Below are 13,879 nucleotides of genomic sequence, written 5' to 3'. Positions count from 1 at the left end.
GAAGAATTGCACCTGCTTTGTTAGGGTAGCAATGGCGCATCAGCTCTTTTTAATATTTTTGCTCTGTCTTTACCCCTCCCCCGCTCAACCCCGGCCGTATTGTTTTCGGCCTCAAAGAAAACATAGTACTACATTGTTTTTGGGGTTGATGAAAAATCGAGTGCTAGTTTCTGTAGGTTGGCCCGCCCAGCAAATGAGTTGCTTGTCCACCATGGACTGGGAGGCTAAAAATACAAGTTGTATGGTGTAGAGGCAAGTAAAAAAACGCCATCGAGAGCCATCCACTCAAGAAAAAAAATCGCTCCTGATGTGCTTCTTCAGTCGTGCCGCCGGCCCCCTCTTTAATCCAGTTCGCTCGGGGATCTGGTATCATTTTTTTCAGAGGGCGAACAAGTATCAGCTAGGCCTAGGTTTTGTATTTTAACATGTGTAGCCCACCACGTACGGTGACAGTGGTTTCAACTTATTTTTTGAGGTCCATACCTGCCTATGGGCTTTTTCTTAAAGATCGCAATCCAATGTATTTTTTAACCACATTATATATATCTATATTATTACTATTATCGTATATTTTATAGAGACTTATATATACATTATAAAAACATCCCACGTGTTATTAACTTATAAAAGTAAATGTTTAACAGAAGTTGGTAAGGAAAATCCTGGTTGTTTTTGACTCACAGGCAACGAAAATCTTGGTGATTACGTACAAAAGCTTGCGAAGATTTTAAGGACCAGAACCAGTTATAACCATTCTCCTCCTCTCAATCTACGACTCCACTACCGCGTCTTCCCATCTCCGAGTCGTTCCCGTCCGGGGCCTCACCTTCGTCCACCGCCTCGCTGCACTCAGTGCGGCATGGTGAACAAACGAGAGTCATTAGAAGAGGATTGTACGTGGAGAGCCTGACGGCTGGGACCCACAAGGTCCATGGTCACATGCATGGAAAGTTCCTCCTTATTAAGCTGAAAAAAATGTTTCCTCCACCTAACAGTTGGGACCCACCGGCTGTATCTTCGCACGGAAGGAAGTGCCTCCTTGTTATGCCAAAAAAATTATTCCTCCCGTTGACAGCTGGGACCTGCATATTTGATGGCTAACTTGTGGGCCTACTAAGCGGACGTGTACGCAGGGCTTTGTCAACTTAATCAAAAAATGATTCTAGCAGCTGGACCGTTGGATGTTAATCCAACAGCCATGCTCCTTCTTCAACCTTTGTTCTTGCTCCTGTCTCCCGTGGGCGGCACTGCGGTTGTGCTGCCGCGCACCCGAACCAGTCAAGTTTCCCACTCCTCTCCATCCGCGACTCCACAGCCCCATCCCCATCTCCGGGTCGTTCTAGTCTGCGGCCTCACCGTCGTCCATCGGCCTTGGTGCGCTAGGCATGGTGTGTTCAACATGGTGAACAACCGAGAGTCATCAGAAGATGACTGTACGTGAGAGGCTGGCAGTGGGGACACACCACGCCCATGGACGCATGCAAGCAACGGAACACGGCGTGGTCAACGTGTTCAAGGAACGACTTCCATCGGAAGTGTAATGTACATGGAGAGTGTCGGGGGTTGGGTGCGACATATGCCAAAGGATGGCTTATCATGGTGGGAGTGAGTAGAACGTCGCCGGTGCCTGGAAGGGGGATGAGGCGTAGACACGAACGCCGGCGTACTTTACCCAGGTCTGGGGCTCGCCTAGGAGATAACTCCCCTAGTCCTGCTCTGCGGGGTCTCTGCATGGTCACTAAGGAACAAGTGGTACAATGGTGCTCCTTGAGCTGTTTGCTAGAGGTGGAAGAAGGCAGGCATGCTCTCTTCTCCTCTAGGTGTGGCTCTAATTTTAACAGGTTGGAACCCTTTGCATGGGTGCCCTGTGGGGGTTTTATAGAGGCCTACCCCTCCTAGGGGTACATTGGTAATCTGCCGGGTGTAGGACCCGACTGTCAGTGTCTCCAGTCGCCGGCTTCTCCCCTCGCCGGTCTTGCCGGCTGCTGATCACTGTAGCCGTGATGCTAATGACGCAGGCTTGGTCTGGGGAGCGTGGCTACAGTCCTGCCGCCTGGTGGGCGATTACTGTAGCCACACCACGCCCCATCTGGTTGATGGCTCACGGGGCCCGAGGGAGGGATAAGCCGCCTGCTGGAAGCCGGCTTCCCTTAGGTCTGGCTGCCCTGGCTTCCTCCGTCTTCAGGGCTCTCACTGCTTGGTAGGGCCCGCCGCCTGCAAGCCATACCAACAGGCCGTCGTGGGAACAGGGCTCCTTCTTCCAGGAGTGACGTTTGGGGGAGAGGCAACAGTGCCGCTCGTGCAGAGATCTCCGCCTGTACGTGGCAATGTGGCCACGCCCGACCCTGGATTCGGGGGGATGGGATACACTGTAGACATACCCTGATTTGTCTCGTTGATGAGGGCGCATACTTCGAGGGCGCCATGGGCTCACTGCTAGGGGCTGGCCTCTCTGGAGGCCGCTCGCTAGGAGTCGGCCTGTCGTGATGCCGTCTTCTGGAACTCGGCCGCCCTCGGCCAATCGGCCGCTCGGCCAACCGGCCGCCAGAAGGCGGAGATCTATCTTGACGTCTTGAGGGGCGTAGCCAGCCCTATAGTCTTGAACGATTCAGGGGCTCGGGTTAGGCTACCCGTGGCACATTACTTAAACAGTAGTCCCCGAAGCTGGTGAGGGGCCACAGTTCGAGGAGTCGGGGAGCCTCCACAGTTTCCTCCTCCGCGTGCTCTGAAGGAAGCTCCATCCGACTTCTGGGATCTTGAAAGCATCGGTGGGAACGAGGTGGTGTGCTTGCTAAGATTCTCTGCCCGCCGCCTGTCGTGGGCGTGCGACATAGTGCCGGCCAGCCAGATCGGCCTACCAGCCCACGCGCCTGACGGGACGCGACCGCAGGCCGGGCCTGCCACCGCCGGGCCTCAGGCCGCGAGCAGATCTGTGTTGGCCAAGGCGGGGCGGTTGGGTTTCCCCGCAGAGTTACTGCGTGCGGTACCCGCGAGGTAAAGTGGAGAGGATGGGGTCGTGGGCCTACACTAGTGCAGTACCGGGCAATAGCACCGGTTCGTAAGGCCCTTTAGTGCCGGTTTAGGAACCGGCACTAACGTTTCGGCACTAAAGCCCCCCCCCCTTTAGTACCGGTTCAGCACGAACCGGTGCTAAAGGGAAACCACCTGGCACGAGCCAGCTCCGGGGGCCGGGAGCCCTTTAGTACCGGTTGGTAACACCAACCAGTACTAAATGGTTGTGGGTTTTTGTTTTATTTTGTATTTTTCAATTAAATTTGTGTTATCAATTTAATTTAGGATTGTTTTACGTTATAATGAGTTGTAGTCGTCATCATCATCATCATCATCGCATATTAATAAATAAATGAACTCTAGCTAGCTAAAAATCATCATAGTCGTCTAATTACCACTATTTAATCATCATAGTCATTACCGCTAGCTATCTAATCATCATCAACGCTGGCTAGCTTAAAGAGGAAGCATTCACTTTGTAACAGAAGCAAAGATATCATCAAGTTCAACATAATCATCACCAACATCGAAGTTCAGGACACGGACATGAGACAAGTACTAATTAAGAGCATGAACTAGTAGCTACTAATCCTGCTGCTCCCTCTCAGGTACAATAGCATAGAACATGTATAGCTCTCCTCATTCATCATACTGGAGCATGCAGATGAATCTGTCTCCTAATCTTGGGTTGCAATTCTCCTTGCTGCCCCCTAGTACTTCTCTGCGATCGTTAACAATTTTGCTCCAATCTTTCACTATTAAGCATTCTTCGCTTTCAGAAATCCTGAATGCACTCATGTGCAATGTAGGAATCTTGGTCGTAAGCTAACCATTGACATGCGACCTTTTGTCTCGATCCACTTAGGCACAACTGTCATCAGAAGTCCCTGTTGAAGAACATCGTATAGTAATTAATATACTAAGCAATAAAAGTTTAGCTTCAAAAATAATGTATGCAAAAGATGCACTAATTAAGGATAAATATTTAAAATCTTACCATCTTTCGATTATAGATGTGACCGTAGTTCAATACGATCACCATTGGTCGCACGTTTTGAGTACTAACATTTCTAAGTTTAGGAAAAAAAATTGTCTTGACAGTTTTAAGATCCTCAAGCCATGAAACATAATGACTTATCTCCTCGCAGTTTACTTGAGCCCCGGGGCAGTAGTAGGTCCTGTCTACCAAGCGCCGGACATGTTTGCTTGAACCGAAATAAGCTGACAATACAAATTAGTTGTCAACTATTTTTGAATAAACTGTATCAAAGACATAAACACATGTGCATGCATGGTTGAGAAAAACTCACCAAATGGTAGAACTGGAGGCGTTTGCACATCGACCCAGATGTCTATATTACCTTCAATATCATCTTCCGGACGAATATCAAAGGTGATAACCATATCAGGCTCAAATGCATAAGCCTTGCATAGTGCTTGCCAAGTTTTGCATTCAAAATGGGTGTATGTGTCTCCATTATATAATTTGACGTTGAAAGTATACCCATGCTCCGTCTTCAAGTAAACTCTCTTTACCTCCATATCATCTATAGCACTAAAACCTATCTTATCCAAGACAAAAATTCTTGCATGGCAGGGGATGCGCTAGTAGAATAGTGAAAATTTAAAATTATAAGTTGAAGCAAATGAAGCATAAGTTTTGCATTCAAATAATAATTGACAAACTGACTTACTGTATCAACTTCGAATGTCTCATCCAGCTTGATGCTGAAGCGCCTACCATCAACAAGGAAATTTTGGTCGCACAGGCCGCGCTGGTCTTCACAGTGTTCGCACATAATGAAATCTTTTTTGTCGTCAGATGACATTTCCTATGTTCATATAGGTGAAACATTAAACACCTATATCTAGCCAAATATATATTCATCTAACATTTGACATTAATATATCTAACTATATATTCAATTGACATTACTATATATTTAACTTTTCTATCTAATTCATCTAACATTCGACATTAATCTAACATTTATATAAACTCAAAATATATAAAAAATTAAATAAACAGAAAAACTCATTAACAAATAATATTTTAATTAGATCATCAAATCTCAGATACCTAAATTTTTCTTACTAAAAATAAACTAGTTATATTAATTATTGAACTAGTTCAAATCTCATATACCTAAATTTTCTTACTAAAAATAAAGTAGTTATATTAATTATTGAACTAGTTCAAATCTCATATACCTAAATTTTCTTACTAAAAATAAACTAGTTATATTAATTATTCAACTAGTTCAAATCTCATATACCTAAATTTTCTTACTAAAAATAAACTAGTTATATTAATTATTCAACTAGTTCTAATCTCTAGTTCGACAATTTTTCTATCTAGCTAGCTAATTCATCTAACATTCGACATTAATCTAACATTCGATCATCTAGTTAACTTTTCTAAAAAACAGAAAATAAGTAAAAAAAATGTGTGTGTGTATACGTATATGTGTGTACGTATGTGTGTATGTGTGGGTGTATGCGTGTGTGGTATATGTGTGTGTGTGCGGCCCCGTACGCCGCCGCCCCGTACGTACGAGCGGGTGCGCCGGCGTACGGGTTGGGGGCGGCGGCGTACGGGGCGGGGGCGCTGGCGTTCGGGGCGGTGGCGGGGACGGACGGCGGCGCGCGGCGTTCGGGGCGGACGGCGCGCGGCGCGGCGGCCAGGTACACGCGAGGAGAGAGCGAGATACGTACGGACGGCGGCGCGGGACGACGACGGACGGCGGCGCGTGTCGTTCGGGGCGACGGCGGGGATGACGACGACGGGCGGCGACGACGGTAGCGGCGCGCGAGAGGTTGACGAAAGAAGTGGGGAGATGTAACTGATATTTCATAAGTGCAGTATATATAGGGTGAGCCTTTAGTACCGGTTGGAGCCACCAACCGGTACTAAAGGCCTCCTTTGGCCAGGCAAAGAGGCGGGAAGAGCAGGCCTTTAGTACCGGTTGGTGGGTCCAACCGGTACTAAAGGGTGGTCTTTAGTACCGGTTGGAGCCACCAACCAGTACTAAAGGCCTTGCGCTGCCACCCCAAAGTTTAGTCCCACCTCGCCCGTCGAACGGCAGCCGCACTGGTTTATAAACCCAGCCGCGGCTACCTCTTCGAACTCCTCTATATAGCAGGCTTCTGGGCCTAATTAATTAGGGCGCGCTGCACACCCTAGGTCTGGCAGGCCCACTGGGCAGCGCGCCAACAAATTTTTTATATAGTTTTTTCTTTTCTGCATTAGTTATTTTCTTCCATTTATTTTTGAGTAGTTTTTTATATAGTTTTTTTCTTTTCTGCATTATTTATTTTCTTCTATTTATTTTTGAGTAATTTTTTTGTATAGTTTTTTTATTTTCTGCATTATTTATTTTCTTCTATTTATTCTCTTCTGGAAATTGAATGCTGCATACTGAACAATTAGGTAAATGACCGAAAAATAACAAATGATGTCAGAACATGTTGGAAATTGATGACGTCGCTTTAAATGCTGGATACTGAACACAAAAGAAGTCCGGAGTTCAAATAAGTTTAAAAAACATTGAAGTGGCCATGTACGTAAGAGATGAGTTCTCGTCCGAAACCCTGATACTCGGAAAGAGTATGTCCAGTTTGTACACGAAGTGCGTCCAGTTTTTGCCGTGACCCTCTCTACTCTTTCGCGCATGCTATGCGGGTGATATGATGATACCATGCCAAGTTTCAACATTTTCAGGATTCATTTTGTAGTGATTTTCAATTTCACGGTCATTTAGCTCTCTAAACAATTAGGTAAATGACTGAAAAACAAAAAATGATGTCAGAACATGTTGGAAATTGATGACGTCGCTTTAAATGCTGCATACTGAACACAAAAGAAGTCCGGAGTTCAAATAAGTTTAAAAAACATTAAAGTGGCCATGTAACAGATGAGTTCTCGTCCGAAACCCTGATACTCGGAAAGAGTATGTCCAGTTTGTACACGAAGTGCGTCCAGTTTTTGCCGTGACCCTCTCTACTCTTTCGCGCATGCTATGCGGGTGATATGATGATACCATGCCAAGTTTCAACATTTTCAGGATTCATTTTGTAGTCATTTTCAATTTCACGGTCATTTAGCTCTCTAAACAATTAGGTAAATGACCGAAAAACAACAAATGATGTCAGAACATGTTGGAAATTGATGACGTCACTTTAAATGCTGCATACTGAACACAAAAGAAGTCCGGAGTTCAAATAAGTTATTAAAAATAAAAAAGAGGTGCAATGCTTGTTAATTTGCTTCAAGCCATTCGGAATAGTGTAGACTGCACTGCACATAGCTCAGTGCAATCTATGCTATTCCGCAAGGCTTGAAGCTAATCAACATGTAGGTGAGCATTGCAACTCTTCGTCATTGTCTGTGCACTCACGGCTTATAAACCGCTCATACTGCCTCTCTCTTGGCGAGGTGGGACTAAAAACAGCTTGCCATAACCTCATTAGTACCGGTTCGTGGTACGAACCAGCACTAAATGGTGTTGGCGGGGCCACAGCCTGACCGCAGGCTGACACAACCTCTTTAGTACTGGTTCGTGCCACCAACCGGTACTAAAGGTTCTCCACGAACCGGTACTATTGATCGCCGCCACGAACCGGCACTAATGTACACATTAGTGCCGGCTCTAATTCAAACCGGCACTAATGTGCTTCACGTTTGATCCTTTTTCTACTAGTGCTAGTTAATCACACAATCCCATGCCCACCCCCTCGGCTTCGTAGCCCGTAGGCTATAAGTAGGGGGAGGAGAGGGAGCGGCGAAGCACGCGCGCCCCTCCACCCCACTCTCCCTCTCTCTTCTTCTTCTCGCCGCAGCGCCCCGAGCCCCGCCGAAGAGCTGCCGCAGTTCGTCTCCGTCGAGTTCGTTCGTCAACCTCTCGTCCCCATGGCGTGGGCCGGAGCCTGGGACGGCTCCATAGTTCATGAATACCACATCGACTTCCTCCGCCAGACGTGGTGACTGCCCAGCCAGGACTACGTGAGGGTTCGCCTCGTGCCAGAGGGGGAGATCTCCCCAGCGCCAGAGGAGGGCAAGCGGGTCGTCTTCCGCTCGCACTGCTTGCGTGGCTTCGGCCTGCCGGCGAGCGGCTTCTTCCGGGCCTTCCTCGAATTCTACAACCTCCAGCCACACCACCTCACCCCGAAAACGGTGATGCTGCTGTCCACCTTCATGACTCTGTGCGAAGGCTTCCTCGGCATCCTCCCCACTACACCAAGCTCGGCACCGTCCTCACGGGCGTGCCGGCTCAATGCGGCGCCTTCATCACGGTGCGGACGCCGGGAGGCGACAATCCATTTCCTCCCATCACGTTGATCCAGTCGGTGAAGATGTGGCAGCAGTCGTACTTCTACGTGAAGAGCATCATCGCGGAAGGTGACTGGGTCAACCTGCCGGCTTATAGCTGTCGGCCCGCCGGCCGGGAGGAGGCCCAATTGGTCGTACCGGGCCAAGACACTATCGCCTTCTGGAGCCGCCGCCATCACGCGGCTCTGGGTGTTGGTGCAGTCGGAGGGCCTGACCGGGCCTGACTTGCTGTCCGCCTTCGTGGCGCGCCGGGTGATCCCGCTCCATGGCTGCCCTCACGGAAGAGTGGCGGTTTGGCAAGGAGCCGTATTCTCGCGCCAACCCCACACCTATGGTAAATTTCCTTTCCTTCTCTCTCTCTCTCTCTCTCTCTCTCTCTCTCTCTCTCTTTCTCTTTATTTTTGCCGAGTTCTATTTGTCTAACCTAACCAACCGGCTCTTCAAACATAGCACCCTCCTCCAGCCGGCAGCCGGCGCCGCGGGGCCGGAGCGTCAATTTCTCCCCGACCGAGTGGAGAGCAATGTGGATGACCCCGACTTGGGGGCGCCGGCCTTGGAGGATGACGCCGAGGGAGGGGGTGGCGCAGTGGGCGGCTCAGGGCTCGTAGCCGGCCTCGAGGACTGGCCAGACGATGACGCGCGGGAAGTCGTCCCACGCCGCCAGCCGGGGTCCGACCAGCAGGGCGCGAGCTCGTCTACCGCGCTGTCAGCCTGAGGTGGTGCACATAAGCGCAGGGCCGCGCTGAGCCTATTCGGCAGCCGGCCGAAGAAGCCCAGGGGCTCACCCACGGCGACCAAGCGGGATGAAGCGGCCGCGAAAGCCATCCACTTCCGCAAGTCGGTGAAGGAGCCGCAGCTGGTTTGCGTGTAAGTACTTCCTTCCTCTCGTACTTTCTCCTTTCTTGCTAATATTGGTTGAGTTTCTTCGCTTTGTTTCCCTTGATTTAGGGCCCTGCTCTCTCTTGAGATGTCGGCCACCGCCTCCATCATGGGGTCGGCGGAGACTTCCACCACCACCCGGCGGATCGATCCGGCCGTCGACCTCTAGGAGGCGACGGAGCAGAACGTGTGCAAGGAGCAGGAAGCCGCCCGCCTAAAGAAGGCGGAGGCAGACAGGGCGGAGGCCATAGCTTTGAAGAAGCTGGCGGAGGCCGAGGCTGCCGCTGTGGTGAAGAAGCAGGCCGAGGAAGCCGCACGCCGCCAGTCGGCGATGTTTGTTATCCCCCTGAACTCCGCTCCGCCACCACTGGAGTTCGTGGCGCAGACTAGGGAAACTGGCGGCCAGCACCCTATCCTGGAGAGGGACAACGGCGATGTCGCCATGCCGGACGTAATCGTGCCCCCGCCACCACCTTTTGAGCAGGCGCGAGACAAGCAGCCGGCCGACCCGCCGGCGCCACCAGTCGGAAATGAGATGGTGACGGGCCCGACTCCCAGAGTCCGCACACCCTTATGCCGCCGGCTCGCGAAGGCGGCCTCGGCGCCTCACCCGCTGGAGACCGATACCGCAAGCTCCTCGATCCCGGACACTGAGGCGACCAACCAGGCTTCTAACCAAGCCGACTTCTAGTTTCTGTTCTGACTGTTTGCTTTTTTGTCCTCGCACACTTCTTCCCAGGTCACTCTGGTGTCGCCAACCAAGCTATTGAGGCCGACCGTGAAGGACGAATGGCAGAAGGTGAGGAGATCACCGCCAATGCCCCTCGCACTCTCCGTGAGCAGCTTCTCAGCATCCAGGCTCGTCTTCGGCCGACTCATCGGATGCTGTGCCGCCTTCAGCGTGTCGGCACCCAGGTAATCGCTGCCCTGTGGCCCGACTTGCCAAATCCGCGCACCCACAGCCGGACTGCCGACTGGCTGGAGGTGGCAGCCGTCCGCCTTGAGGCGTAGAAGGGCTCCTCGGCCCGGGCCGAAGCACGCCGAGCCTTGGAATTCATCAAGGCGTGGTACCCTTGGCTAGATCTAGCCCAGTTGACAACGTTTCGCCAAAAAGCCTAGGAGGAGCTGGCGGCGGTGGAGGGTGAGCTTGTCAGGCGGGCGGCAGCAATCGCCGAGTACATCGACACCGGCATATTCATTCAGGAGCTGGCCGAGAACGGTGCCGAGGCGCCACCAGAATGGTTCGGGCTGAACCCAGAGGATGGCGAGGACTCGGCCCAGGTGATCGACTCCAGCGACGAAGGAGAAGACAAGGAGGAGGAAAACAAAGACGAGGCGCCAAAGGTCGGATCGGATGGCCAGCCTCTAGTCGACCGCGCCTCCAGCAACGAGCCACGCCCAAGCGAGCCGGCTGCTGCTGAAGGTGACCGAGCGGAGACCGACCAGTCGGCCGCTCAACCAGACGGCACCACCGACTCCGCCATTCTACCAAATTCGCCCGCTGATTCCTAGGCTTCCTTTTCTCCTTTATTTCTTCCTGCTTATTAGTCTCAACAAACTTTGTTAACTTTGCACAATTCCACCCCGCAGGGTGTACTTCAAAGTCATGTTGGATATCGGCCAAGGGCCTTTTGATGCGTAAATATCTTATCTGACTTCTATCTTTCCTTGCTTTCTCCTCTTTTGGCTTTTTTCCTTTGCCGCCTTCCCTTGGTTGCCGTCTTGCCAGCCGAACAGCCGCTCTGGGGACTATGGCTGGGTCAAGTAATTAGCCACTTTCAGGAAGGCAAGTACTTAGCCGGCTAGAATTTTCTGGCAAGTTAAGTAGAGGCCGGCCATTTTTCATGCAGACGCCCTTTTCTCCTTAGCTCCTGCCGACCGAATAGTCGCTCTGCGAGCTACGGCCTCTAGCAGGAGAAAGCTAAGGTGCCAACACACTACTTCACTACTAGGAAAAGGCTTATACATAGAAGTTTACCAGTAGCATTTGTTTTGGTGTCCACGCTACTGATAATTAGCAGTAGCGTGTGTTACAAACCGCGCTACTGGTACAACTTAGCAGCAGCGTTGGTTTCTAGAGGGCATGCTACTGGTAAGTTAGGCACACCACACCCCCCGGCCAAAAAATAGTAGCAACATTGGTACCCTAACAAGCGCTACTGTTAAGAAAATATCAGTAGCATGGGGCCACTAAGAAGCGTTGCTGCTACTTCTTCTATGTGTAATCTTTTACCAGTAGCGTGTTTTCTGGGCAAGCGTTATAGCTAGTTTTATGTACCAGTAGATATTTTGGCTGGCACACATAGCAGTAGCGTGCTTTGCTGCCCAGTGCTAGCTACTGCTATGGTCGCCAGCCAAAATATCTGCCACCTTTCCCCCCTTCTTCTTCCTCCCCCTTTCTTTCTCCCCCTCCCTCTTGCACTGGCTTGTCCTTCAATGCTTCCCCCTCTTGTTTGCCCCTCCTCCCCCTCCATTAATACCCTCCCTCCTTTCTCTTCCTTGTTTTTACCTCTCCGCCCCTTCTCTTCTTTGCCCCGTCTCCACCCCCTCCATTAATGCCCTCCCTCCTTCCTCTTCCTTTCTTTTGCCCCTTCTCCCCTTCTCTTCTTTGCCCCTCCACCACCCCCTCCATTAATGCCCTCCCTCCTCCCTCTCATAGCTCTATCTAGAGCTACTAGCTAGTTATAAGAAGGTGCTCGATATTCCTCTCGACAAATAGGTGAGCAAAAAAAGAGTTGTGCAAGAATGGAAATATGTGTGTTTGCGATTAGGACCTAAACTATGTGCGATATGAATATACCAAATTGTGTGTGCCATGTGAGTGACATGAGTTGCCTATGTTTTGCCGAAATGTCGATTCATTTCCGTTTCGGCGAATTTCGGGCAAACTCAATATGTCCTATGTTTAGGGAAGGTCATGCCAAATTTTTGTATGAATTTGATCCATGCATGCATATATACGTAGTTATAATATTTGCTCCACGCGCAGGTGATCATGAAGGTCAATGGAAGGATGGTGGAAAGATACTGGCAATCCGCTGTGGATGACATGCATGAAAAAAGACTGAGGGATGTTTTATGTCCGTGTCAAAAATGCAAAGGAAGAGTCAGGCTCTACCCCTCTCAGGGTGGTAAATTCAAGGCGCACCTGCTCATGCATGGTTTCATGCATGGCCATACTCGGTGGATAAGTGAAGATGATGATGATGATGATGATGATGAGGAGGAGGAGGACGTCGAGGGGGCAGGAAATAACGACATGGGGCCACCAGACGAAGAGATGACCGATTATGTGCCCGTAGAGGAAGACGACCTCGGAAATGTCGATGGCGAAGAGGCAGTTCAAGGCAGAGAAGACGCGGACACGCCGCCGTCTTCGTCGCTACTAAGTTTAGCCATGCGGGACCCGCATGTTCGAGACCTGCTTCGTAAGAAGACGACTAGTGACAGAGCTGCTTCTAGAGAGGAGGACAAACTGGCGCAACTGGAGGTAGACTTGATGACTCCTTTGTATGATCGTTGTAATCCCGAGGTGACCCGCTTGAGTTTCACACTAGCACTTCTAAAGATGAAGGCAAAAAACAAATGGACAGATACAAGCCTGGGTGAGCTTCTGAAGTACCTAAAGAAGGTTCTTCCCGCGGGAAGCCTGTATCCTACTAGTGTCGAGGAGGAAATGAAAATCGTGTGCCCTCTTGATCTGCTACATATTAGATATCACACATGCATCACTGATTGCATCATATATCAGAACGAGCACGAGGATAAAACCATCTGTCCAAAGTGCAATGCTTCACAATATAAAAAGGCCGGAAAGAAAGCTACACAGAAAGTTGTATGGTACTTTCCGATCACTCCGCGTCTACAACAGTATTTCGTAGATCCTAAGGAAGCAAAGCTTATGCGCTGGCACGCGGAGAGGGTGAAGCCAGATGAAAGAGATGAGCCGAAGCTGAGACACCTCGCAGATGCTAGCCAGTGGAGAGCATTAAATGCTGAATTTGGATTTTTCGCAAATGATCCAAGGAATATTGTGCTCGGCGCTAGTAGTGATGGTATGAATCCATTTGGCAACCAGAACACCAATCATAGCACATGGACCATGTTTGTATGGATGTACAACCTGCCCCCTGGTTGTGCATGAAGGAAAAATACATACACATGGCTATGCTTATTCAAGGGCCGAAACAACCGGGAAATGATATAAATCTTTATCTCGGGTTACTGAAAGAGGAGTTACAAACCTTATGGACAATGCCGGCCAAGACATGGGATGCAAGAAAAGGAGAGTATTTCTACATGAGACCATGCAGATCATGATGGTGCAAGACTATCTTGGTTAAGGCTATCTCTCCCGCTAGGTGTGCCACGGATATTGCGGATGCACGAGGTGCATGGATGATACAACTTCTCTGCAGCTATCGAAAGATGGCGGGTCTTTGAAAATCGTGTACATGGGGCATCGAAGATGGCTCGAGAAGTATGGCCCATGGAGAAAGCATGGAGATCTATTCAATGGTAAGGCTGAGCATCGAGATCCTCCACATAAGCGTGCCCCTCGCTGGGAGAGACGAAGAAAAAGGCGCCAGAGCCCCTACTGAAGATATGGAAGATGAGATCTTTTTTCTGGGAATTGGAATACTGGCCCATACTCAACAC

General features: G+C 50.0%; 1 protein-coding gene across 1 annotated transcript; it reads left to right on the top strand.

Annotated features, from left to right (window-relative positions):
* The first annotated feature begins 12,233 nt into the window (after positions 1-12,233).
* Positions 12,234-13,622, top strand: LOC147972277 (uncharacterized). Its single transcript, XM_087524286.1, has 2 exons — positions 12,234-13,275; positions 13,582-13,622. Exons 1-2 carry the CDS (start codon positions 12,234-12,236, stop codon positions 13,620-13,622), a joined length of 1,083 nt encoding a protein of 360 aa, XP_087380412.1.
* The last annotated feature ends 257 nt before the right edge of the window (positions 13,623-13,879 follow it).

The sequence above is a fragment of the Triticum urartu genome, chromosome 5A, assembly GCF_056163025.1.
Source record: "Triticum urartu cultivar PI428250 chromosome 5A, HENAU_Tu73, whole genome shotgun sequence".
In the NCBI taxonomy this organism is placed as follows: Eukaryota; Viridiplantae; Streptophyta; class Magnoliopsida; order Poales; family Poaceae; genus Triticum; species Triticum urartu.
Note: the sequence above shows the minus strand (reverse complement) of the source record. Positions and strands in the feature narration are given on the sequence as shown.

Bases quoted from the DNA above. Each gene is read 5' to 3' on its own strand.
- LOC147972277 (XM_087524286.1), top strand. From the start codon at position 12,234: ATGGTGGAAAGATACTGGCAATCCGCTGTGGATGACATGCATGAAAAA. The intron at 13,276-13,581 runs GTATGAATCCAT...CTCTCCCGCTAG, and splicing joins GCTCGGCGCTAGTAGTGATG to GTGTGCCACGGATATTGCGG.